General features: G+C 37.0%; 1 protein-coding gene across 8 annotated transcripts in view; it reads left to right on the top strand.

The window, feature by feature from the left end:
* Positions 1 to 24280, top strand: part of BCAS1 (brain enriched myelin associated protein 1) — a 49585-nt gene extending 25305 nt beyond the window's left edge. For 2 of the 8 annotated variants that reach the window (XM_087928981.1, XM_087928986.1), the window contains exons 5-13: positions 4639 to 4797; positions 6437 to 6481; positions 9245 to 9373; positions 11605 to 11640; positions 11921 to 12145; positions 16860 to 17018; positions 18092 to 18154; positions 21117 to 21371; positions 23458 to 24280. In XM_087928981.1, the coding sequence (XP_087785107.1) occupies positions 4639 to 4797; positions 6437 to 6481; positions 9245 to 9373; positions 11605 to 11640; positions 11921 to 12145; positions 16860 to 17018; positions 18092 to 18154; positions 21117 to 21371; positions 23458 to 23532 (1146 nt within the window). In that variant the 3' untranslated portion in view covers positions 23533 to 24280. The remainder of the gene's footprint in view (positions 1 to 4638; positions 4798 to 6436; positions 6482 to 9244; positions 9374 to 11604; positions 11641 to 11920; positions 12146 to 16859; positions 17019 to 18091; positions 18155 to 21116; positions 21372 to 23457) is intronic. The other 6 variants (XM_087928982.1, XM_026697473.2, XM_026697476.2 and 3 more) reach the window with 6 other exon arrangements.
* Positions 24281 to 24502: the final 222 nt, after the last annotated feature.

Below are 24502 nucleotides of genomic sequence, written 5' to 3' on the forward strand. Positions count from 1 at the left end.
CAAAGGCAAACCCTAATACTATACTGTGCATACTTCAACAAGCACTAACATGAATTATGGCGGGTTTGAAAGTTATATGCTTTATAAGGAAGATCCTACATTTTTTTTCTAGTTTGAAGATATTGCTTCCTAATTGCTTCCAAATTTCCAAAATATAATCCAGGAATTCTAAGTAAGGTTTGCCATTATGAAGCCTTAATGGAGCAGTGGTTAGAATGCAGTATTGTAAGCTAACTCAGCCCACAGCCTGGAGTTCAATCTTGATGTGGGCTCAAGGTTGAGTCAAGCTTCCATCCTTCAAAGGTTGATAAAATAGATCGTTAGGGTCAATATGATGATATTGTAAACCATCCAGAGAGTGCCATAAAGCACCATGGGGCAGTACATACCAGTAAGTCTCAACGTTATTGCTTTGCACTATAACCCGTGAAGTTGTTTGACATGACTTGATTCCCAGATCTTTTTTTTTTTAAATCATTGTTCTCTGCCCTCAAAAAAGAGGCCAATAGCAGTTGGCCTGCTCATAGTCAGTAAATGAAAATTGACTGCAGTAATAAAACCAGCTTCACTGACTGGCCTGTTTTTTGACAGCAAGCAAAATCTGCTTTCAGCAGGCAGAGTGATGTCACTGTGCAAGCATCACTCTGCAGTCAAGTCATGATGCAGGACATGCAAAAGAAAAGGGAGTGGGGCTTATCAAGCCTTTCTGGGAACATTCCTGCCCACAGCCACAGTATGTGGTATAGGCCCTTGGCATGTTTGCCTTTGTGGTCCCCTCCTCTATAAATACATAGCAATAGCACTGAGACTTATGTGCCGCTTCACAGTGCTTTACAGACCTCTCTAAGCTAGATGAGGTGCCTTTTTATCTATTAACCATAGGCAATCCTAATTAGAACTCTTGTTGCAATTGCAATCCCAATCACACCTAGTCTTATATACTGCGTCATAGTGCTTTACTGTGCTCTCTAATCAGTTTACAGCATATTGCCCCCAATAATCTGGGTCCTCATTTTACCCACCTCAGAAGGTTGTAAGGCTGAGTCAATCTTGAGCCTGGTGAGATTCGAACTGCCAAATTGCAGGCAGCTGGCAGGCAGCACAAGTAATCTGCAGTACTGCACTCTAACCACTGCACCACCGCAGCTCTAGAATTAAAAATATAGACGCTATATGATTGTCAATATTTTGTTGATATGTTCACTGTGAAATAAGGAATAATACATAATTCGTGTATCATTTTGTAACACAAGGTTGTTGACAATTACAATGTCTAGCATCTATCACCAAAGTGACTAAATATTGGCCTTTACACTATGCCCATAGATTACAAATAAGATCATCCATTTGATGTTCAAATGGTGCATTTTCTTGCCTAAGTTTTAATTAAAAGGTATGAAGAGAAATAAACATATGTTATAAGGCATGAAATGAAATAATTTCTTCATTTTTGTCTGTTCCAAATTTTTTAAAACAAAATGAAACGTTTTGGTGAACTCTGGACCACTCAATTCCCTAGCTTGACCTGAGGATATTTCCATTTACTCCTTTCACCATCTGTCTACCTTAGGCACGTCAAGCCATGGTTTGACCACATTCTACCTTCCTGTGAAATTAGCTTGAAAGTTTACCAGGGGAATTTTATAGCTCTTTTATAGTACTGTGGCTTTTTTTTAAGAAGGATTTTTGATTGTTAGGAAATGTGAACTTGGGCTGATTAAGTGACTGCCTTTAATTTGTTTTGTTTTGTTTAATTCTCATGGGTGCATCTTTTTAACTTCTATTTTTCCTTCACTTAATGAACATTATTTTAGCAATTAGTTGCACTCTTATGGTGAGAGCCATTTTGGTGTAGTGGCCAAGGCATCAGGCTAGAAACAGGTCAGCTGGGTGATCTTGAGCCAGTCATTCTTCCTCGGTCCTAAGAAGGAGCAATGGTGAACCACTTCTGAAAAAATACAGGTAGTCCTTGACTTATGGCCCCAAATATATGTTGCTATGTAGAATTTTGTTAAGTGAATTTTGCCCCCTTTTATGGTGCTTCTTGCCACAGTTGTTGAGTGAATCACTGCAGTTGTTCAGTTAGTAACACAGTTGTTCGGTCCGTTTGGCCTCCCCCTTACCTTTGCTTGTCAGAGGGTTACAAAAGATCATCACATGACCCTGGGACACTGCAGCCATCATAAACAATGCCAGATGCCTAGCGTCTGAATTTTGATCACGTGACTGTGAGGTACTGCAGCCACCATAAGCGTGAAAAATGGCCCTAAGTCACCTTTTTCAGTGCCATTGTAACTTTGAATGGTCACTAAACAAATAATTGTAGGTTGAAAACTATTTGTACTTCAGGGATACCTCAGGGCAATCTCTGAGAATTGGACATGATTGAATGGAAGAGAAAAAAAAATACCTATAGCTGATTACAAAGCTCCAGATCATCGGAGGCCTTCAGGAAAGCCTTGCAGCTGCAGAAGAAAAAGTTCCTGAAGGCCTTTGACAGTGAAAAGGAGGCCGGAGGCATGCAAGTGAGGTTAGTCAGTGGATGACATCCCCCCAAAATAAGACCTGGTGCCTTTTTTGGTGGCAAAAAATATATAAGACAGGGTTGTATTTTCGGAGACACACGGTACATTCATTGTATTTTTAAACATTATCTCTGCATGTTGTAATTCTTCTTGATTATTTTTAACCCCCCAAAAGTGGGATATGCATTTGTTAAAACTTAAGCATCCTAGGGCCCATCCATCTAAAGAATGTGCTCTGAACTGATCCAGTTTTTTAAACTTTTAGAAACTTTTCTACAAGTAAATTAGTACAGCAGACAAGCAATCTGGGTAATCCTGTGTTTTTCTCTCTTTCTCTGCTTATGTGTATGCACGTGAACACAGAAAGTGTTATAACTAGACAATGGTTCTGCTTTCATCTTATGTAAAATCTGGGCAAGTATGAAATTAATTAGGAATTGTTGAGTTTGTATGCAACAAAAAAGAAGAGAGTAGGTGGGCAGAGAACAGTTGTAAAAATTGAACTTTTGTGAGTGTCCGTTTCTGAGTGTATTTTATTTTGTTTATCTGTGCAAAGAAGAAAAGAAGAAAACATGTTTATTTTCTTCCAACATCAGTATCTCTGGCATTGTTGAAAAGCAAGGTGGAATAAATAAGAAAGATGAGGTAGGCATACACACACAAGTATTCAAATGCACATACTTGCTAACATATAGTTATTGTGCTACATTCAGTTTCCTGAGAGACGAAGATTACCATACAATACAGGAAAATACACTGAGCAATTAGAAACTCATACTCTAATTTTCTTTCTGTAAACCTCTACCGAAGTTGGGGTCTTGACAGAGCTAGAATAGAGTTGAGCACTTTTGCTATATGAAGCTATGCTTTCATTGATATTGCCTAAAATGGCACTTGCTGTAGGAGAAGGAATAGCAGAATTCGGGGATGGAGTTAAAAGGAGGAATGGCCTAGAATCCTTATGACCTTGAATGCTGACCCTTTTCTAACCAGGTGTTGAAAAGATTCCTGTGCATTGGTTTGTAGCAAGAAATCTGCTTAATTGTACTTTACATGTAGATCTGGTCTTTCATGCCTGACACTTATCTTGTTCTCAGCCATGTCATATAACTGACTCATATTCAGCTTGGGTAAAACTGCAATTCCAAGATCTTCAATTCCATGTCCGATTTCAAGCCCAGTATCCTCTCTGCTGAGTCAGTCTGGTGTAGTGGTTAAAGGCAACAGGCTAGAAATTGGGAGACCATGAGTTCTGATTCCACCTTAGACACAAAATCAGCTGGACCAGCCACTCTCCCTCAGCCCTAGGAAAGAGGTAAGGGAAAAGCAATTCTACAAGGATTAGTCCAGGCAGTTGCCTGGAGTCAACGCTGACTTGAAGACATGAAAAGAAAAAGGAAAACCTCTCTTCTATATTCTATTTATGTTATTTTCTCTATTCTGGTATTATTTCAGACCATTTTTGACTTATCAAGATTGTTTGGAATTTAGTTTTGCTCCTTAGGTTCTTAGTTATCCCAGAAACTATCATTGGTCTTCACCATATAAGGCATTTTTGTGGTTTTTACTATTTAATTCAAACTCAAAGATTTGAACAATTTTTTTTTCAAAAATCCTTACAGTTGCAGAAATTATTTAAATGTAAACAATCATCAAGAGAACATTTCCATGCTTCATCAGTGTTAAAGTTCTAGCTAGGTTTAAGCAATGCTAAGCAAATCAAATTTTATAAACTGAGCTTTCCAAAAACCTCTGGGTGCTAGTATACAATCCTCAGAATTCAGAGTTCAAAACTGCAATCATATGGAGATTATTATTTAATATTCAGTTGCTTGGAATGAGGATCCGTATTTGGTCATATGCAACCCTGTTTCTTGCATTTGTTGTTCTCTGTGATTCTGAACAATGTCCCTCCAACCAACAGCAAACGTGCATATTTTCGACACTGACTACATAAATGACCAATTGTTCTGGATATGTAGGCTGAAGAAATATGGATGGAACTCTCTTTTGTAGAACAACATGATACAAGTGGCAAACAGATTACTTTTACAAATCTGTTTGGCATTCAATAAGTCAGGATCTGAAAGAAACATGTTTTCTTTTGATGCAGGATTTAGTAGATGAATGCAACCAAACCACTCTGCAACAGGATATAGCAGTTTCCAATTGCTTGGTCTCTGAGGATCTTACCGAAGAAGAGAAAAAAACAGACAATACTAATACAGCAACTAAGACAGATAATAACATCATGAGCTTCTTCAAAACACTGGTAAGATGTCATTGGATTTTCCCTATTTAACTGAGATGATTTGTTACAGAAATTTGATATCAATCTTTTCCTTCCTTCCTTCCTTCCTTCCTTCCTTCCTTCCTTCCTTCCTTCCTTCCTTCCTTCCTTCCTTCCTTCCTTCCTTCCTGGAAAATTTAAATGACAGCAGCAGAAAAGTGACTGTCACAAAGATTGAATGTGAAAGCATGTATGGAAGATGAGAAGAGAATGTGGCCGGCTGTACTTGCTAGAAAATGTGAAAAGCAAGACTTCTGTTTTAGAAGAAGTAATGAATTTGTAGAATAACTTTTCCCAGACTGGCACCCAACAGTTATATGGGACTGGGATCCCCTAGTTTTCAGGAAGAGTAATCTTAACCAGAAATATTTCGACTTAGGTTGTAAAATTGAAGAAGGCTGTTCTAGAAGAACATAAGTTAACTGAGTGTGAAAGGTTGTGTTTTTTATTCATTAATTAGGAAGATCAAGTCAAAATTATCAGATATATTCTGATGAGGGTTTAAGGGTTTTTACATTGTGGAACGTTTATGCTGTAAGCCACCCAGAGTGTGTAAGTTGGGCAGCCATTTAAATGTGTCAAATAAATAAATAAATTTACTTTCTCAAGAGCAGGGTTTTTAATTAGGCACAATGAAAAATTGCTGTATCTATGAAAGAGTAAAAAAATCTGCACTTTTATTCAAAAATAATGCTGATGAAGTTCAATCTGTACAGAACTTCTAAACAGCATAAAGGCTGACACTTAAGATTAATGTTAAAAATCAAATGAATTCAGACAAGCTTCTTTTTGGGAGGAGTATTTCCTTTTGCATATGTATTAAGTAGTTTGAAGGAGAGAATATAAGGAAATAAAATAACTGCGGGAAGAAATCTAAATTTGATCAAGACTGGTAATGTTTTTTTCCAATAGTGGTTAGCCAAAAGATAATAGCTAGAATTACGTATCCTGCTAAGCAAGGCTGTTAAGTATTAATGTGGATTCTTTGTTTTCTCTCTCTTTCACTGAAAGCAGGACAATAGTTAACAAAATATGTATAACTGCACTGATGTGGTGGAATGTAGTCTGGAATCCCAGGAGGGAGGGGTTGTTTCCCAGAGGTCAAAGAGGCAGCACAGCTTGGAGAGTTTTGTAGGCAGAAAGAGAGTTAAGATGGCCACTCCAGCGCAGGTCACAGGGTATATCCATTTTGTACATACAGTTGCTTTAGGTGGTAAAGATGACTACCAATAAAGAAACTACTCAGAAGTAACTCCATATGTCATTCTTGGTTCTTGGGCCTTACAAATGACGTGTGAAACCAAAAACATGAATGAGTTTATTGCTCACAAGCAGCAGTTGTTCTTTCATCTAGTGTTGATGAATTTTTTGTGGAAAAAACCCCCCAATTTATTTTCTGATAGATGTCTGTACAACTTGATTATTTGAGGGGAAAATGTAGCTTTACCAGATCATTACTTTGCTTCACATATAGTTGGAAACTTCTTTATTTTAGTCTATATCTCTGTATTTTAAATCTATGTCCTCCTAATTCCCTTTATTTTTAAAAGCAAAGACAATGACAAGGTTTAAAACAGATCTTAAAAACTGCACATTTCAAGGATGATTTTTTTCTTAAAAGGTTTCACCAAGCAAAGCTGATTCCAAGTGTGACACTGAGGATAAGGTGAGTGTCTTTCTCTTTGCAAATTCAACATTTGTGGGTTTTCTTGGAGGGGTGGAGGGGTTACCTACATGGATATTTCAAGATTGATTCATACACATATCTCATTCTAAGTGGGAAAACGTGGCATCTGATAGGAAGCTGGGTGATTTTAAAGTTTATGTGTGATATAATTTGCATTGTTTTACTTATTTCATTTCACTTATTGGATTTACTCTTATGATGTTCAGAACTGCATATATGATTCTCATTTATTTTATCATCAGAATTGCCTTATTATTCTTGGAGGCCATACTGGACAAGTAGAGGCTGCTAACTTGAGGAAAGCTATTGTAAATTATGTCAGTCAAGAAGCTGAGTTCAATTCTCATTAAGTATGATGCTCATTATGATTAGCGACACTCATCTGTTTCATTTTGGGTTTCCATTGTCATAAGAACTGAGTCTCTTGTGGTTTATTTCTATGCCCAAAGAGGATTTTGGTAAGGCTACTGCCTCATCTACTAAAACTCTTGTGTCTTTCTGATTGTCTGTAATCTCCAATATGACAAAACTCATAGGATAATAATTTTTAATCAATTTAGCTCCAAGGGACTAATTAACGGTATATGTCCAAAATCCAAAACCCACGAGCCTTATGGGACTGAAACTTGGCAAAGTTGTGGCCACTTCAGTGTTATCATGGTCACATGATTGTCATTTCCAGCACTTCTTGCCAGCTTCCTACAAGGAAAGTCAATGGGGAAGATAGCAGGAATCACTCCCACTGTTTTTTGGGCAATTCTTTTTTTTTTTATTTAAATAAGGAAATATCTCTGAAACAGGTCACAAGTTGTCTAGTTCAATACCAGATGTGCATGAAGATGGTAGTTCTACAGATACATCTGGCATCAACCATCAGAACTTTGAGGCTAAGGGTACAGTAGGATGGGGCAATCAGTTTGAAAGTCAGATATGCCCCCAAATTGGAGGCCTTCTTTCCCCATCCATTATCTCAGCCTTTCCTATATCTCAATGTTGTAATAAAAATAAAATGGAAGAACAGGGTAGCGTGTAGGTTGTGAGCTTCTGGGGGAAACATTATTTCATTTAACAACATATTGAACTGATATGCCACCCAAATCTCAACAACTCTGGGCATCTCGCAACAATCAAACAAAGAAATCATAGTCAAATCAATAAAACATAAATAATAAAAAAGATGGTAAGGCTATGAAATGAGGTAGCTCCCTTTCCCTCATAAAAGTCTAATAGATGATAGATAGATAGATAGATAGATAGATAGATAGATAGATAGATAGATAGATAGATAGATAGATAGATAGATAGGAGAGAGGGGGAGAGGGAGAGAGAAATTTCTAGGAACTTGGTTTCTATCCTGTTGGAAATTTGCAGCTGATCATTTTCAGAATATTTTCTTCTGACAAAGCTATGTACTTACAAGAGTAAAGGCAAAAAGTATACAACATATATTTAGCGGTGTTATAAATTTGGGGTGAATACAGTCTCATTGAAAAGCCCCAATGAAGAAAATCTTCAAACCTTATTTCAAGGTTTACAATAGGCCAAACTCAAGTCAAATATTTAGAGCCATAAGCCTGTCTTTTTATTAAGAAATTATCAAAGGTGATCTTATGCTCTATAAGCAGGATTGTATGCATTGAGACAATTTTTCAAATAAGCGTCTCTCTATTTCATTGTTAGGACTACTGTGAATGGTTTGTTAGACCTCCACAGTTAAGTGGAATTGTCCTTGCCTGGGGTTTTGTTGATTTTTGTTGCAATACAGAGTCATTAGAGAATGCCAGGTATCCATATAAGGTTATAATGAGAGTATGGTGCCCCATTAGTTTATATATAATCTACAAATGACAGCATCTAAGGTGTGCCCTGAAGATCAGTGGTAGATATGTGTGGATTCCTTGCTAAATAAATGTATGCTCAAATAATATATTGTTGCAAATACAGGTAGTCAACTTTCAACAATTCCTTCAATGACCATTCAAAGTTACAAAGGCACTGAAAAAAATGACTTATGACTTATTATCATTGATCATATGATCAAAAATTCAGATTCTTGGAAACTGATTCATACTTATGACCACTGCTGTGTCCCAAAGTCATGTTTTCAAACTTTTTGACAAGCAAAATCAATGGGGAAGCCAGATTCACTTAATTACTGTGTTGCTAACTTATCAACTGTGGTGATTCACTTAGCAACTGTGGCAAGAAAAGTCCTAAAATGAGGCAAAACTCACCTAACAAAGTTCTCACTTAACAACAGAAATTTTGGACTCGATTGTGGATGTAAGTCAAGGGCCACCTGTAATTGAAAAAAACTAGGACTGTTTCCTAGTATGATTTGATTGTTTATTGTACCCTATGACTTATCATTAAGTGCTGTACTTTATGATTCTTGCCTCTTGACGACTGTATCTTTTCTTTTATGTATACTGAGAGCATTTGCACCAAGACAAATTCCTTGTGTGTTCAATCACACTTGGCCAATAAAAAAATTATTCTATTCTATTCTATTCTATTCTATTCTATTCTATTCTATTCTATTCTATTCTATTCTATTCTATTCTATTCTATGCAATGCTATATAGTACTTTACAAAATATAAAATTCTCTTTGGGAAAGTGAGATTGGTGGATATGAGTATTGAGCTTTATAAAGACATTGTATGATTGTTGATGCCTGTAATGGGCAAAAGGAAAATAGAGCATGCAATGAAAATTCAACTTTGATTGATGTCACACAAAGGGATCTCAAACAGGCCATGGTGGAACTGAGAAGACGGTGACTGATTCTCTTGTCAAAAGCACCAAGAAAAAGAAGCTAGACAGCCCCCGATTAGGACATAGTACATTTAGCAAACTGTTTAGACATAAGGTTGGTATGGTAACCCGAAAATCTAGAACCCTGAATAACAACAGATAACTTTTAAATCTGCTTATCCTGAATGCAAGCATGCAGCAGCTAGACTTACTGAAAAGCAAAGCTTGAGTTGGACATTGTTTAGAATTGTTGCTGACTTTGACAAAGATATAATTTGGCAGCAGGGAAGTATCATGATAATCCTGAACATTTACCTCTCCATTAATATCTGTGAATTCAGGGTTCAGTGGAAGGAAGTTCCCCCTGACTGCATATTAGTTGCTATTTTTTGTGTCTTGTTATCAAGTCTTTCTCACTAACAAAACCTGTGTCACCCTAACCAGAACTTAGTGCAATTCCATACTGCCATCAGTTTCACTCCACAAAGCAATTTGAAGCTGAACTGTGTGACTATCTTTCCTTCTCTTTGAAATGTTGAAAACAAAGCATGAAATTCAGTGCCCTGCTCCCAATCTACTGTCAATCATGCAATAACTGCCCCCCCTTTTCACCCATCATTACAGAGGAGGGAGGGAGGAAGATAGGAAAAAAGGAAGGAAGGAAGGAATGCTCAAGTACCTTTGTTTTTCAATCTTCTTATTCCTTGGATTGAAGAAAAGGAAACTGAATAAATTCCTTCAATATGAAAAATTTATTACGTCCAGTTAATTCAAGCTCCATATAAAAGGAGCTATGCTAATCATAGAACAAGAGCTGATTTTAGGAAATTTGCCCTATTTAATGTGTTGTAAGCACAATTCCTTCAATTCCAGCATCATAATGGCACCAGGCTATTTATAAGATGAAAACATGATGGATTGTCTTGGCACAGATTCTTATTTCCTGGGAAATAAGTTTTCCATGCTCAGCAATGCTGAGTTTCTCTGGACTCAAAAGCAAGCCCAGTTGGGGCTGTTTGGTCCTTGGATGGGACACCATCACAAAAACCAGGATAACAAAACCCTGCGCATGTAAAACATGTTCTTGGGAGGAAAAAGTTTTCTATGGTTGCCAAGAGGAGTTGCAAAACCAACAAATTCCTATTAGCTTCACAAGACAATATAAAGTAGTTACCATGAGGCTATCTCTACTCAATGGTGTCCTCAACTAATCTTTACAAAGTACCTGAATTGATGCATTCTCTTAATCAAAAGACATTGCATAATCCCAAAATAATGCATACAGATTTGCTTCAGATACTCTCACCTCTTCCTAAGATTTTTTTTCCAGGATTACATCATAAAACTAAATTGAACCCGAAAGCAGTGACATTGCCTAATATCAAATACTAATATTGATATAAGTGTTTCCTTTCAATTGCTGATATGGTGAAATCATTGTAAGTTCAGATCGCACAGATTCAGAAGAACATCAAAACAAAGGCTTAACTGGCTGAGCATAATATCCCATTCAAGATCTCTAGCTGGTCATGAGAATCATACTGACTCTGGAATTGGAGATATTTAACCATCAGGAGGACAAGACACGGATTGCCGTATTGTTCACAGATTCCTCCCTTTTGAAGCTTTCCTATTTGACATTTATCACTCCTCTTTGTGATATCAAATTGCAAAGCTTAACTGTGCTATCCTATATCCCAATTAAACCCATCTGGATATCAGCTACCAAAATTCTCAGCAGTAACCTGTCTAAGCTGGAATTCTGGAGTTGAATTCAATCAGGACTGAAGAAGCTTCTTGGATGAGAAGTGAAACGTCTTCAAAGAAAAACAAGAAAGTCCAGTTGCCTCTTGGGAAAAAAAAACACCTTTGGGACACCCATGACCTGGATGACTGAGGATGTCCATAAATGGTTCTGGAGAGATTGAAGGACATTCATATTTGCAGGCCGCCCATATTGGGAAAAGGTTCATTATATGAAGTCCTTTCAGTTTTCTGACTTGACTTTCCAATCCTTCAGCTTAACGGCTGCATAAGATTACAGAAGAAAAACTCCTTAGGAACTTTCTCCACCCATCATTCTGAGATGATTTTAGTTTAGCTACATCATGTTTTCAGTTTTATGCTCCAGTTCGTCCCCTGTGACATTTCAGGATACACAGAATGTCAGAAAAATGCTGAAAATATACCCAGCAAAATCTTCTTTATAATGGCTTCACCATGTCAAACCCTGTGCAGTGCCTGGATCCCTCCATCCTTAAATAACATTACAGCCACTTCGATTCTTAGAGAATGAAAATGCCCACATGATTTCTCTCTGTGTTTGTGTATTTTACATTCTTTTAGGCAAAAAAAGATGTTCAACAGACAGCAAATACCAAGGTCAGTAATAATACAGACAATTCCGAATTTTCCACTTGTGTACAGTATTTCTACAGTTTTCGATCAGCCATATTGATGTCTACATTATTTTCATAACCTATCTCATGTAATCCTCTAATTGATAAAGATGAATGTGTGGGGGTGCTGGAATGAAAGATGCCAGTATACCATGTTTTTCTGAGCTTCTTTTGTCTTCTCCTGTAGCCAAATGTGTTTTTCCGTTGATGGTCTTTGAAGTTCATCTTCTCTGGAACAATTTTTTAATTTACTTTGTTTCTAGCCAACTGAAGAGCCTGTCCCTGTTGTCCCTGTTACAAAACCGGAAACAAGTGTGCCTCCAACTCAGGAAAGTCCAGCAGTGAAGCCAATTGTGAAACCTCCAGAAGTTCCAGTACCACCACCAGCCCCAACAGTTGTGGTTGTTACCAATGAAGCTCCCAAGGAGATAACCAAGGAAAGATCTTCTTCTACTCCCACACCCCTAAGTAAATTCTTTTGGAAAAAGGTATGTTTGGATTCTAGAGTCACTCACTTGGAAGTTTCAATTATTATTGGTAGTGCATTTATTTGCAACCATAGGTTTTTGGAAAAACCTGTATAAAATTACAACAATCTATATCAATTCAATTCAATCAACCCCACCCCCACCCCTAAAATTAACAGTACTGTCAACATCTACATCTGTATCTTTTTTGTAGCCGCTACAAACACAACTCATTTTGGTGTAGGTTCATCTACCTCAGTCAGCAGAAAATAGCTTTTCTCTTCTACAATATGCTGAACTGATTTAGTTGAGTTAACAAAGGCAGAATAAATGTAACTTTGGATTTCTGATATAATCTACAATGTAATAAGTAATGGATTGGAGATCTTCCACCTATAAATGATCACAAATATATAAACTGTGTGCAATTGGTAATCCCTTATACAGAATATGTCAACCAAATAGGCTGTTGGCATTATCTGAAAACAAAGTTCTGTGATAGAGTTTGTAAATAAGATGATATAAGAAAAATTAAATTGATTAGTAGTAGTAGTAGTAGTAGTAGTAGTAGTAGTTGTATTCCTATTTAATTTCTCAACTGATGTTTGGTTAGTTTCCATGACTTGCTGGGAATATTTTTTTTCCCACTACAGTTTTCTTAAACGAAGATGCATTTTCAAGAAAGATAATACATGTTTTTTATGCAATTCCAGCCAGGTAGCCATCATGTTTCCAGGAGTTACCTAAGCAGGTTGCTCATGTATTATTCCCACTGTGGTTCAGTGTGATGGCAGATTGGATAATGGGGAAACACTGGGTTTGACATAAATTCAGTGTAGCTTGGAGGAGTTGTATCACAAATGCAACACACCCCATTTGCTATTGTTCTCTTAGAGCAGAGGTTCCCAACCGGGGATGCAAGATGATATTCCGGGGGGTGCAAAAACTTGATTTTAGAAATTTCAGAATTATAGTGTATATGTATAATTATATGCTTATAATTATTTATTTTTAGGGGGTGCAAAATTATATCAGAAACGCTCTAGGTTTGCGAGTATAGAAAAGGTTGGGAACCCCTGTCTTAATCCTTATCAACTAATCAATCAGAATAGAGCTGGAAGGGACCTTGTAGTCTTCTACTCCAGTCCCCTGCTCAAGCAGGAGATCCTATCAGAAATGAAGTCACAGAGATCTCTGAGAACAGTCCTGGTCATCTCCTTGCATGATTGATGGAAAAATGAGAACATCTAACGAAGATGCAATCAGCAGCCACATCTAAGAATAAAGTCTAGCAATCATGCTTTTGCTAGTCTAGACATGCCTATAACATGGATACATCATGACTGCCTAGGTGATATCTGGAAATGTGAGGGCTATTTGGCTGGAATCTGCATAAAAAATGGAGCCAAATATCTGGACCTAGAGGCTGAAGTTCAGCAATTGCACTCTAATGTCACAAACCTGCAGCATCTATTCAAGATGCAACTTCTAAGCAGAGGTGGTATTCAGCTGGTTCGGCCCATTTCTGACATACCGGTAGAGGAAAATTTGAGTAGTTTGGAGAACTGGCAAATACCACCTCTGGCTGGCCCCACCCCCTGCCCTTTCCTGTCCTATATTCCCTTGTTTTTTTGCTCAGCTGATTTGTGCAGCAGAGTGGATTGCTGCACCTCAGCTGAGTTAAAAAACAACAACAACACAGCTCACCAGTGCTGACACAGAGGGTGGTTTTTGAGTGTGAAGCATGCTCTCATAGAACCAGTAGGAAAAAAAATGTGGAATTCCACCATTGCTTCTAAGCCATGGACATCATAACACCAATATTTGTGCCCCATCCTGCCAGTGCTACATCTCACCTTGAATGGATTTCAAGTCAAGCATGAACTCAAAGCAAATGATTTCCTGAATATCTCTCGTTTTCTTTTATCAACAAAGGTCCCTCCCAGGATATAGCTGTATCACTGGTAACATTAAACCCGCTGAGTGAACATTACAAGACAGGAAAAAATAAATGCAATATTCTCAAGAGAATCCCATATACTATTTTATTTTTTTAAAATAAATCATGACTGCTGTTCTGACCCAGACTTCGTCAAATATAATTAAACACAAACTTCTGTTAAAAGCAAAACCTATTTTAATGCAGTGCTGGGAATTACTTCCATTCACAGCCAGAACTAGATTGAAACAGTTCCCCCAAGATAAGCACATGCTTATCAGTGCTGTGGAATGCTCCCCAAAACAGAAGTATTCAAATTAATTATAACAGTATCAGAAAAAACCAACCGGAATACACAGGGCTTCAAAAAGGACTTGGAATCTATTGAACTGCTTTGCTTCCTGCAAAGCTTTTGTCATTGAGGTCTGACTTTTATCCCTTATGGGAGGGGCACTCACCTCCAAGCCTTACTCCCGAGTTGCCCCTTCTGCTTCAGCTGCTCTTGCCTTCTAGCAGCTCTGCACACATGCACACTTGGAACAGGCTCCCCTGGGTCCTCTGCTTCGCTGCTGCCAGACGCCGAAGGCTCCGAAGGTGGTCCTGGCCCCATCCCTGCATCAGATGCAGGACCCTTATCCAAGTTCTCTCCAGACTCTCTGACTGGTTCCCTTTCTTCCTCACTGTCCGATACCACTGCCGTCTGCACTGGCTGTCGGCGAACCACAACAGAAGCCTTCTGCTTTACAGAGCATGTGTTCAGTTTTGGGGAAAAAACTTAAAAATTTCTAAATGGTGTACGGATGGAGTTACTGTTGGAAATATTAGAATTATAGCTGCTGAAGTAAAAGTGTGAGAGAGAAGCTGGTTATTTTTTAAAAAAATTAAATGTTTGTTTTTAGTGGGATCATATTTTAATATGATAATATGTTTTTATTATCACCCATGTATAAGCATTTGATATAATCTTGGATTGTAATTGACATTGTGGTTTCTTCTGTCATCAGATGGTATTACAGGATTATTACAGTGCACTGCATATAAAAGAATAAAAACAGACTTTAGCAACAGACACAATAATAACATAATGAGAATTATCATGAGTTAATTATAATGAGCGATAAGTGTTCCAGTTTTCTTTAAAATCACTAATTTAATAAATTATAATTTTAATTAAATTAATTCTGCTTCTATTAACTGCCACTTTTCTCAACCAGTTTAATTAGGACTATTTCTAATGTTTTAATTAACAAAATTACCACCTAAATTTCTGTTGATAACTCTTAAATGAAAAGGTGGAAGAACATCATAGAATCTAGCACTGATGACGTTACTTAGTTTGGGTAATGAAATGTCTGCAAGAAAACAGCCAAGTTCAGAAAACATCAAGGACCCCACATTTCAATTCTGGGCTATAAATATTCTCCTTTATTGGTAACACCATTACCTCATACACACTCACAGGTACTTAAATTAATCCCTAATCTGGAGTGCACAATATAGTATAGCCTCTAGGGTATAACATTGTCAAATTCATGGTAACATTTATAAAACTAATGAAAGCGAAAAGAGAAATCTGATATCAGAGCACTAATTTTGGCAGTAGCCAGCATTTTTCACGATGTTTCCTTTTTCTCCTCCTTCTCTTCTCATCTCCTCCTTCTCTCACTATGGAGTTTTAGTCTACCTTTATACTATTTAATCTTTATTCTTATTAAACATTCTACCTTGCTTCTCAAATTCATTTATCCTTCTCCAGGTGTCTTAAAAATTTTAACATCATATAAAAGTAATGCTAATCAATAAAGCAGAACTTTATTGTAAAGCATAATTTAAAACAGTTTCTGAATCAGAATCTTATTTGCAATAACATTTAATTAATTTATTTTATTTTATTTTTTATTTATTTGATTTGTCAGTTGCTTACAAGATAATAAGTATAAGTATAAACATGAATACAGGAAATAGCTATGAATAAATGGGGACAACAGGACAGGGACGGTAGGCACAATTGTGCACTTATGCACGCCCCTTACAGACCTCTTAGGAATGGGGTAAGGTTAATAGTGGATAGTTTGAGGTTAAAGGAGTGGGGGTTAGAGGGTGTAACAACAGAGTCAGGTAGTGCATTCCAGGCATTGACCATTCTGTTGCTGAAGTTGTACTTTCTGCAATCAAGTTTGGAGCAGTTTACATTGAGTTTGTATCTGTTATGTTATGTTACACTAAATTTCAGTCTGAAGGGGTGTGTATGTGAAGCATGGGGTCCAGTTTTTTTTTTAATGGAAAAAAATCAGTAACTCCTTGAATATAAAAAAATATCCAGAGAAAATAACTTGCTGAATCTTATGATATAATCATAAGGACAAGTGGCTGCCTGCAAAACCCTCTGATTCCATTCTAAGAGTTTTCTCCTAATTAAATTTAAAATATGACTTCTGGATTGCAGACAAAAGAATGTGCTTAATGCTATGCAGTCCTTAGTGCCAAAGAAATGTTTCTGACCACTGTTAATTAGCATAAAGACATTATTATTGGTATATCTATTTTACTTTCTTCACTAAGTCCTAAGTGCCTGATTGGATCAGGGATTCTGAAATTAGTAGCTTTGATTTTTGAGAGGTGTGTGAGCCTTGGGATAAATTAATTTGCTTCCTCTTGAAGCAAATCACCAAGTTTGCTTCTTCAGCCTTTCTTCAGTCTCACTGAGAGAAGTTCTTCTGAATCTCATCTTGACTGATCTAAATGTCTTGGATGAATTCACCCATCCTTGATAGTGCTTCTTTTGAATCATTGCAGACTCCCACAGATGACATAGAGGTGATAAACACTGAGAGAATTGAAGCATCTCCAGAAGTCCCAGTGAAAGATGAAAGAAGGAGCCAGGAAGTTGCAGAAACCAAGTCCAAAGGAGAAGAGAGACCTACCAAAACAAATTTGAGAAAATTCTTTAAACTGGTAAGACTGATGTTCCCGATTTTGTATGTCAGCTGTATTACAATCATTGAGCAGTCAGACAGTTTAAAGTTTAATTAATAGTAAATATGATGGGACAGCTAATTAAAACATTTTTGTAACAGCCCTATGTTGAGTTGAGTTCATCAGGATGGATGGGTGGATGGATGATCATTTTTACCAGACCAACAGTGAACCCATATTTGGGCCTCCATTCCACAAAATATGTGGCTAGTAAGGAATATAAAAGGAATGTTAAAAGTTGCCCATAAGTCCACCTCACATTATATTTATATAGTTCATCTATAACATTTTATGATAGGCAGGATTTTAATGACTCTCCAGCAGCTAAAGATATGCTCCTGAGTAAAGGGCTTTTTCCTATTGAATTCCAACTCTCTTGAGTTCCACCTTCATACTACGAAAGGGTTCAGAGTAGAAAGTGGGAATCAACAGCTCCTCTACTAGCAATGGCTATTATCTAAATATACCACAGCTACTTGAGTAGAAGTCCATCAAGCATCAGACCAAGCAACCATTTATTCAAAAGGAGGAAAGAACACCTCAAATGTAAACCTTTGAGAATATATAAAAGTCCCAGGCATTTTTTTTCACTACATGGATAACCATTTACCACATGAATTCTTTCATATACAGTAAAGATTCTAATCTAACCATGTCACCCCTGAGACTTTCCTACCGTTCAAGTTGAGAAGTCAACTAAGAGTGAAGAGTCTCTAGTTCTGTGATCTACTAACAAGTCCTAGTCTAAACCCTGACACACTGAAACAAATCATTTCTGGAGGAGCAATTGATAGATTGTATAAAAAAGGCATTAAAAGGTATGACAAATGATGTGGTAGACCATATATTTATTCTAAATGGATATTGAGGGGACACTCCCAAGTTTGGCTAGAGGTTCCTTAGAGGACATTCCTATGAGAAAAGAAATCACATGCTTTTTTATTTGCCATTGTGTTCCTAAGTCCTGAAACAGGAAGACTCAGCTAAACCCTTGTGTACAATCATTTATAATCATAGTAGGAAGAAATTCATGACACCCTTTGTTATTTTAGTCAGTCAGGAGTGACACGGGGGTAACTCCTCCTGAAATAAATGGGCCAGCATCTGATCACCAAGTAAGTGGATGGATCATTTAGTTTTCCTTCGGTGATGGTTCAACTGAACTCTTCTCGGGTTTAATGAGAACATACATGATTCTTTTATATATTTGATACACAACTTTATGTATTTCCTCCTGTCTTTGTTTCCCGATACTTTTGGCACTGAAAGTGGCACTGTTGGTTTAAATTCTTTTATAAACCATTCAACTCAGTTCAAAACTGAAGCTAAAATGAAGAAAAATGCCGTTGTTATAATATAGTTCTCAAAGGCTGGATCAACTGGTCAGAATATTTTTGTGTAATACAAAAGTTTAACAGTTTAGGACAGTGTTTTTCTGGTGAAACTGGTCTATCAGGGCAACCTGGTCTACCCAAGCATACAGCAGATGGAGCATACTGCTTCCACTTTCGCCTTTCAGCCCCAATCCAGGAGCCTTTGCAGGCAGTTGCTTTCATGACAAACATTTTTTTTGTATTTAATTTATATTTCACCGACAAAGAAATAAAGGGAGACTAGCATAGATCTATTTCAAGCCAGTCTGGATAGCTGATAAGAGCTAAATAGCTTGAAATAGATGTATACCAATCTCCCTTTATTTCTTTGTCAGTGAAATATAAATTCAACAGTTTAGGGTGGTGTTTCACAATCTTGGCAACTTTGTGTGGATTTCAATTACCAGAATTCCCCAGCCAACATGCATAATGCTGGTTGAGCAATAGCCTTGTCATTATTATGGAAAAGATGAAGCATTTCCATCCTCCTCTACCTCATATTCCTCAGAAGTGTTGGGTTGTGACTCCTAGTATTTTCAGCCCAGTTAAGGAAGGTTAAATTAAGCCTGGTTGTTCAGGCTAGAGAACATGTTTCAGCCTTATAAAATTTAAGAATATTCATTGATATGCCTATGAACTATTTATATAAACTTCAGAGACCACTTTGGTGAAACAGCTGACTGTCAGTAGAATACGTGGTTGCAGCATTTAAAGACACAGACATGGGAAAACTGGCTTTTCAGATAAAACATACAATAGGATAATTTTAGGCCAATTTATTTCAGATTGATTTAATACTTCTTTTATCTTCAGAAACTGCAACTGTTTTGAAAGTAAAGACTACAGACCAGAGCATGGAACCTAAGTTAATTAAATGTAGAATCTTTAAAAACAACGCTGTCATTTGATGCCTTTGCATCATTTTTGTTTTGCAGTCTTTAGCACATGTTTGGTTACTACTTTACTTTCACTCAATGAGCCAGTTTAAAAGAATGTGTTGTTTTGTGTGTTTAGTTAGTTCCTTATTCCAGACTTCCAACTACAAAAGGCGATGGATGAATATTAAATTCTTTGTACTTTGTAATTTGAAACTGCAGCCATATCAACAGTGCCATTTTGTACATTACTCTTTATCTGTACTGTATCCTGCTCTTTTTTCCTTCCTTTGTCTGAAACACACTCTCTTGTACTTGTGATGTCTTTGCAAAAACAATAAAGTAAATGAAACATCAATTTTTCTCAATTTGTGGTTCCATGCAGAATTTTACAGGCTCATTTGACTAAAATTAGGAAAGTTCCATCTAACTCCCTATACAATTTAGGTATAATGTTTCTAGCTTTACCTCTTAAGTTCTCCCAGAGGGGCAGTTCTTAGCTCTTCCAATCAAAAATTTTTATTTATTTATTTATTTATCAAATTTAGGTACCACTCTCAGAGTGACTCTGTGCAGTGTGTAAACAGTAATTTTTTCCCTGCCTGAATATTGTGAATCCCTTCCCCCAACAAAGAAAATAATAAATTCTGGGGTGGGAAAATACAGGAATATATATTTCTTCTTACATAATAATAATAATTATAAAATCAAGGCAGGATTATTTTGACTTTTTTCTTTTTCACATTTCTTTCCATCTTTGGACTGTGTGGTCTCTTTTCCAGATCCCACCTAAATGGCTAACTCTTCCTTCCTTCCTTCTGTGTCTCTTTCCAAAGATCAGCTCTGAATTCCTTTATGTCTAATGATCTTGATGGATTATATTCTATCAAACCTTGTGTTGAGTTTTGAAATCACAGAGACAAATACCAACCCTACCATATTAGAGATAATATGCTTTGATTACTCTGGATACCTTCCTTGCCACTGGCTTTATTGGTTGGAGCATGTGTATGTTAAAATCCTATCATCTGGAGGCCATGAAATTGCCTGCCTACCCTTGTTGTAAAGGGTGATACAAGTTGGCAAGGAGGAATGCTGACATTGCATATGCCAGTGCCAGGAGTGTCATCTGCTCCTAGCTCTTTGCAAAACAAATGTCCACTTTTTCATCCTTAAATATATATAAATCTAGAAATAGGGAAAGGGAGAGATATTATAGAAACCCTGTGATGACATTTTATTCACATAAACACAGGATGAAGAAAATCAGATTATGTGGCAGATTATGCTTGCTGTACAGTTTTTGCCCTGTGCCATGGATCTCATCAGGGTATGGTTTAAAAAAAATGTCAAGAAACTTATTCTGATAGCATAGTTGTTTTTTATGATATGAAAAATCGTATAAATATTTGGAGCTGCTGCCAAAATCACCACTACCTTTAGGAAAGGAGGAAAGAAGAAAAGGAGGGAGGGAGCAAGCGAGCGAGCGAGCAAGGGACGGAGGACCAAAATAATATAAATAGGTATTTGGTTTCTGATTTCTCCATTCTTTATGTTCCAACTGATTTATAGTTTTTATTAATATATACTTGCTTAAATTGTCTGATACCTTGACTTTTTTTAATGTACTGTATGGACAACCATGAATCAACCCTACAACTGGCATTTAGTCCTGCATGTTGGGTGTAAGATTGCATCCAAAGGTCTCCTGAGCAAACAAATCATTCCCCATTTGACTTTTCATTTTGCAAAGCAAGCTGCCCCCCCCCCCCACTTTTTTTTTTCTTTTAAACTCACCGACCAAGTAACCCTGTTTGAAACTGCTCTAGACCCTGGACTTCACGGACAGACCTTTGACCCAGGCTGAGAATCGAGACTCTGCAAGCAAAGGGAGCCGCAAGAATTCAACAGACAACCTGAACAAGTCACAAGAGATCCCCCAGAAAACCAAGGATCCACAAGAGTCAAGACAAGAAGAAGCAGCTGAGATAGACTCCCTTCAGAATGGAGAGGATGCAGCACAACAAAGTCCTCTCAAGCGAATGGAGAAGCGACAAACCTTTGGAGGGTTTTTCAAAGGCCTTGTAGGTTATCTTCATCTTCCCTTAGCAATCCCTGCTTAGGCAGCACTTCTGGAAGAAAACTTTCTTGGGGAGAGAATAGCTCCTGCACCTTCATTCTTTTCCCAAGCATGAACGGGAGACTAATAATCTGAAGGGAAGGAGCACCAGGCTGGAGGGAGATCTGGCCCTTCCAAGATTACCAAAAGCAGAGCTATAAGAGCAAATTCTTTATTCTGGATTGCTTTGGCATTCAGATGAAGTGGAATCCTTGGCCAGCCTGGTGCCCTCTAGTTCTATTGGGACCAGCTCCCAAAATTCCCTACTAGCATATCTGAAAACTGACAGGGATTCTGGGAGTTGAGGTCTAAGTACATCTAGAAAATGCTAGATTGTGAAATAGTTATTCTGCAATTGAAAAATGGATCGATGTGGATTTTTATTCAGTAAGTGATTTTCCATCTGGGCTATGGTTAAGCTATCAGATAAATCAACTTAATTGCCTAATTTTTCTTTTTTAGGCCCAGAAATCTCTTTCCAAAGTCATGCCTTGAATTAAAGAACTATATATCTTTCTTCACAGAGCACATTGGGGTTTAAATTGAAGGCTAAGTTTAGTGCTTTGTATTGAATTAATATATTATTCATCATCATTTCTTTCCTCATTGGATATCTTTGCATTTGAATCTAAATAGCAGGGGAATGTTTTTTAACTTTAACTTTTGTAGGATTCTTATGGTCAGCTACAAAATAGAGAATCTGATAATCAAGATGGACAATACTATAGTGTGGAAATAGACTATCATGATCAACTTCCAGAGTGGTTTTATTTATATATCCCTATGTATGAGGTAACTCCCAAAAAACAGATTGTTAGTAATCAGTTAAATGTGTTGTGTTGTACACATCGACTGAGTCCATTTCTATCACCAGAAGATTTTTTTTTTAATTCCTGGAATTTCTGCTGCAGCAAACAACATTCCTTGAATTGTGACTCAACTGCATATTGTAGAATTTGGGTTCAACACTTTCATCCTATTTTTATCTGCTCCTCTTTTCTTACATATGTCTTTCAGACTGAGTCCTCGAGCCAAGCTCTGTGCATTTATATATTTATTTCAAATAGCAGGCCCAAGAGGACATTAAAAGGAGAATTACACTAAAATCATTCTCAATGAATTTTGTCCAATTTCCTGACAGATGGGAAACTTGCAAATAACATGTAAAGCATCCCAGAACCCTTTGGAAGCTATTAGTAATCCATGTTTTATTTCATTTTTCCTTACAAAAGTTAAGTGAAAATTTATTATTATTTTTAAGTAAGATCAAAATAGTAATGAGTTAGAACCACAGAAGCTCCTCCAAGCCAACCTCTTCCTGTATCTCTGCATACGCAAAGCTATATAGCACATAGGAAAGAGAGAAAAAATAAGGCAGGATAAATTTGTTTTGATGAGTAATGTAATATGATTGAGCAAAGATTCTGAGTTGCTTCCATAATCAAGAAATGTATTACATGTTAGTGTTTTAAATATGATAGAAGAAATTATATACACAAATGCAGAAACAGTGCAGGAAATGTAATTAGTGACAGAATATTCTCTTTTAAAAAGTTCCCAATCCTTATGCATGCTTAATTAAAGCCAACCCTTAAAAATCCAAAGATTTAAAATATTTGGGGGGGGGGGTTATGTTGTGATGCACATTAAAAAAAAACTGCTGGATCTTTGATTGTATTATAATGGCTGCCATCTTGATTTGTTCTGTCTATCACAGAAACCTCAAAAAGGTTCACTGGTCTGAGTGACAAGCTTCATAAATTTTGTTTCTTCTCACTCAGAACAAAATAAATTACAGTAAAATATAATGCAAATGTGTGAATCATGACGGCAATATAGATATGTCATAGGTTGCATCTTTTCCTCACATGGAATTGGCCTCATATTGGCAGTAAGTTTGTTTGTACAGTAAAATGTGCACACAATTCTAGATGCAGACTCCTCCATCATATGGATTAAGAAAACAGCCCACTAAAGAGAGAAATAAATAAAAAACATAATTTCTTGAGCATCTTCAGCAATGTTTACACTTTTCTCTCCCTTTTCTCCAGAGTCCCAAACGGATGTCAGATGCTGGGGTACAAACAGATCCGGTGTCTATTGTGTCTATCGTGAAACCTAAATAATTAACAACTGGAAGTCTCTGAAGAATCACTGAATCACCTTTACTTTTCTTCCTTTCAGGACAAAAAGAAAAAAAGAAATGATTGGTATTGTTTATTTCCCCCATCCCTCCTTCCCTTCTTTTCATGGCAGACTAAGCAAACTAATTTGCTGATATACAAATCCAAGGTTATTCCAAGTAAGATGTTTTGTGGACTGTCTGTTTCCACTATCATTCACCCACATTTTCTCCCGCTGCCTTGCCCACTCTCACTGCAGTTCAGTCTGTTGAATCACCACGTATATCTTCTCTCCTGCTGCCATGATGCCTTCTATGGGATGACCATAAGGTAGATTTATCTACTCCATTGGTCATTGGCTCCATTGGTGTTCTCATTGGTCATGCACTCAAAAAGCCTGCCATCTGATTGGTTTAGCTGCCTGGCATTCCTTTTTCTAACACATAGCAGTAAAATGGACTGTTAGGAGCTGCAGCTAAGATCCAAATTAAACACTATCAAACTTTCTTGTTGCCCTGAATGCACCCACTGGGCTAATATATGCTTTGAGAGACTACCAATTGCAGAACATATTCTCTTAAAAGTTTAAAAATAATAATAAAAAAAGCTTACAGAGGCACTAAGATTTAAAGGGAATTCAGCATCCAGGATATCTGATATAGATTCATCAAAACCCAAAAGCAGATAGACATTACCAGTATAAGGGAATGGATTAAGATTTGTTTCCTTCTTTTTTCTGAATCTGCCCCCCTCCCCAAAAAAAACCCAAATTAAAAAAAGAACTGGAGAAAGCCTGCCTACAAATTTATATGCATTACGCATTTCTAATATATGTGCATTTGTGTACTAAGTTCATAATGGGCTCCATTTAGACACTGATATTTCCTAGACTTTGCTGCATTTTATGCAATTATCTAGGCATCTTTTTAAGCTACAAATCATGTCACAGAACTGTGCAAAGTGTGTGGTGTGA

The sequence above is a fragment of the Pseudonaja textilis genome, chromosome 3 (genome assembly GCF_049901715.1).
Source record: "Pseudonaja textilis isolate UNSWEBS1 chromosome 3, rPseTex1.2, whole genome shotgun sequence".
Taxonomy (NCBI): Eukaryota; Metazoa; Chordata; class Lepidosauria; order Squamata; family Elapidae; genus Pseudonaja; species Pseudonaja textilis.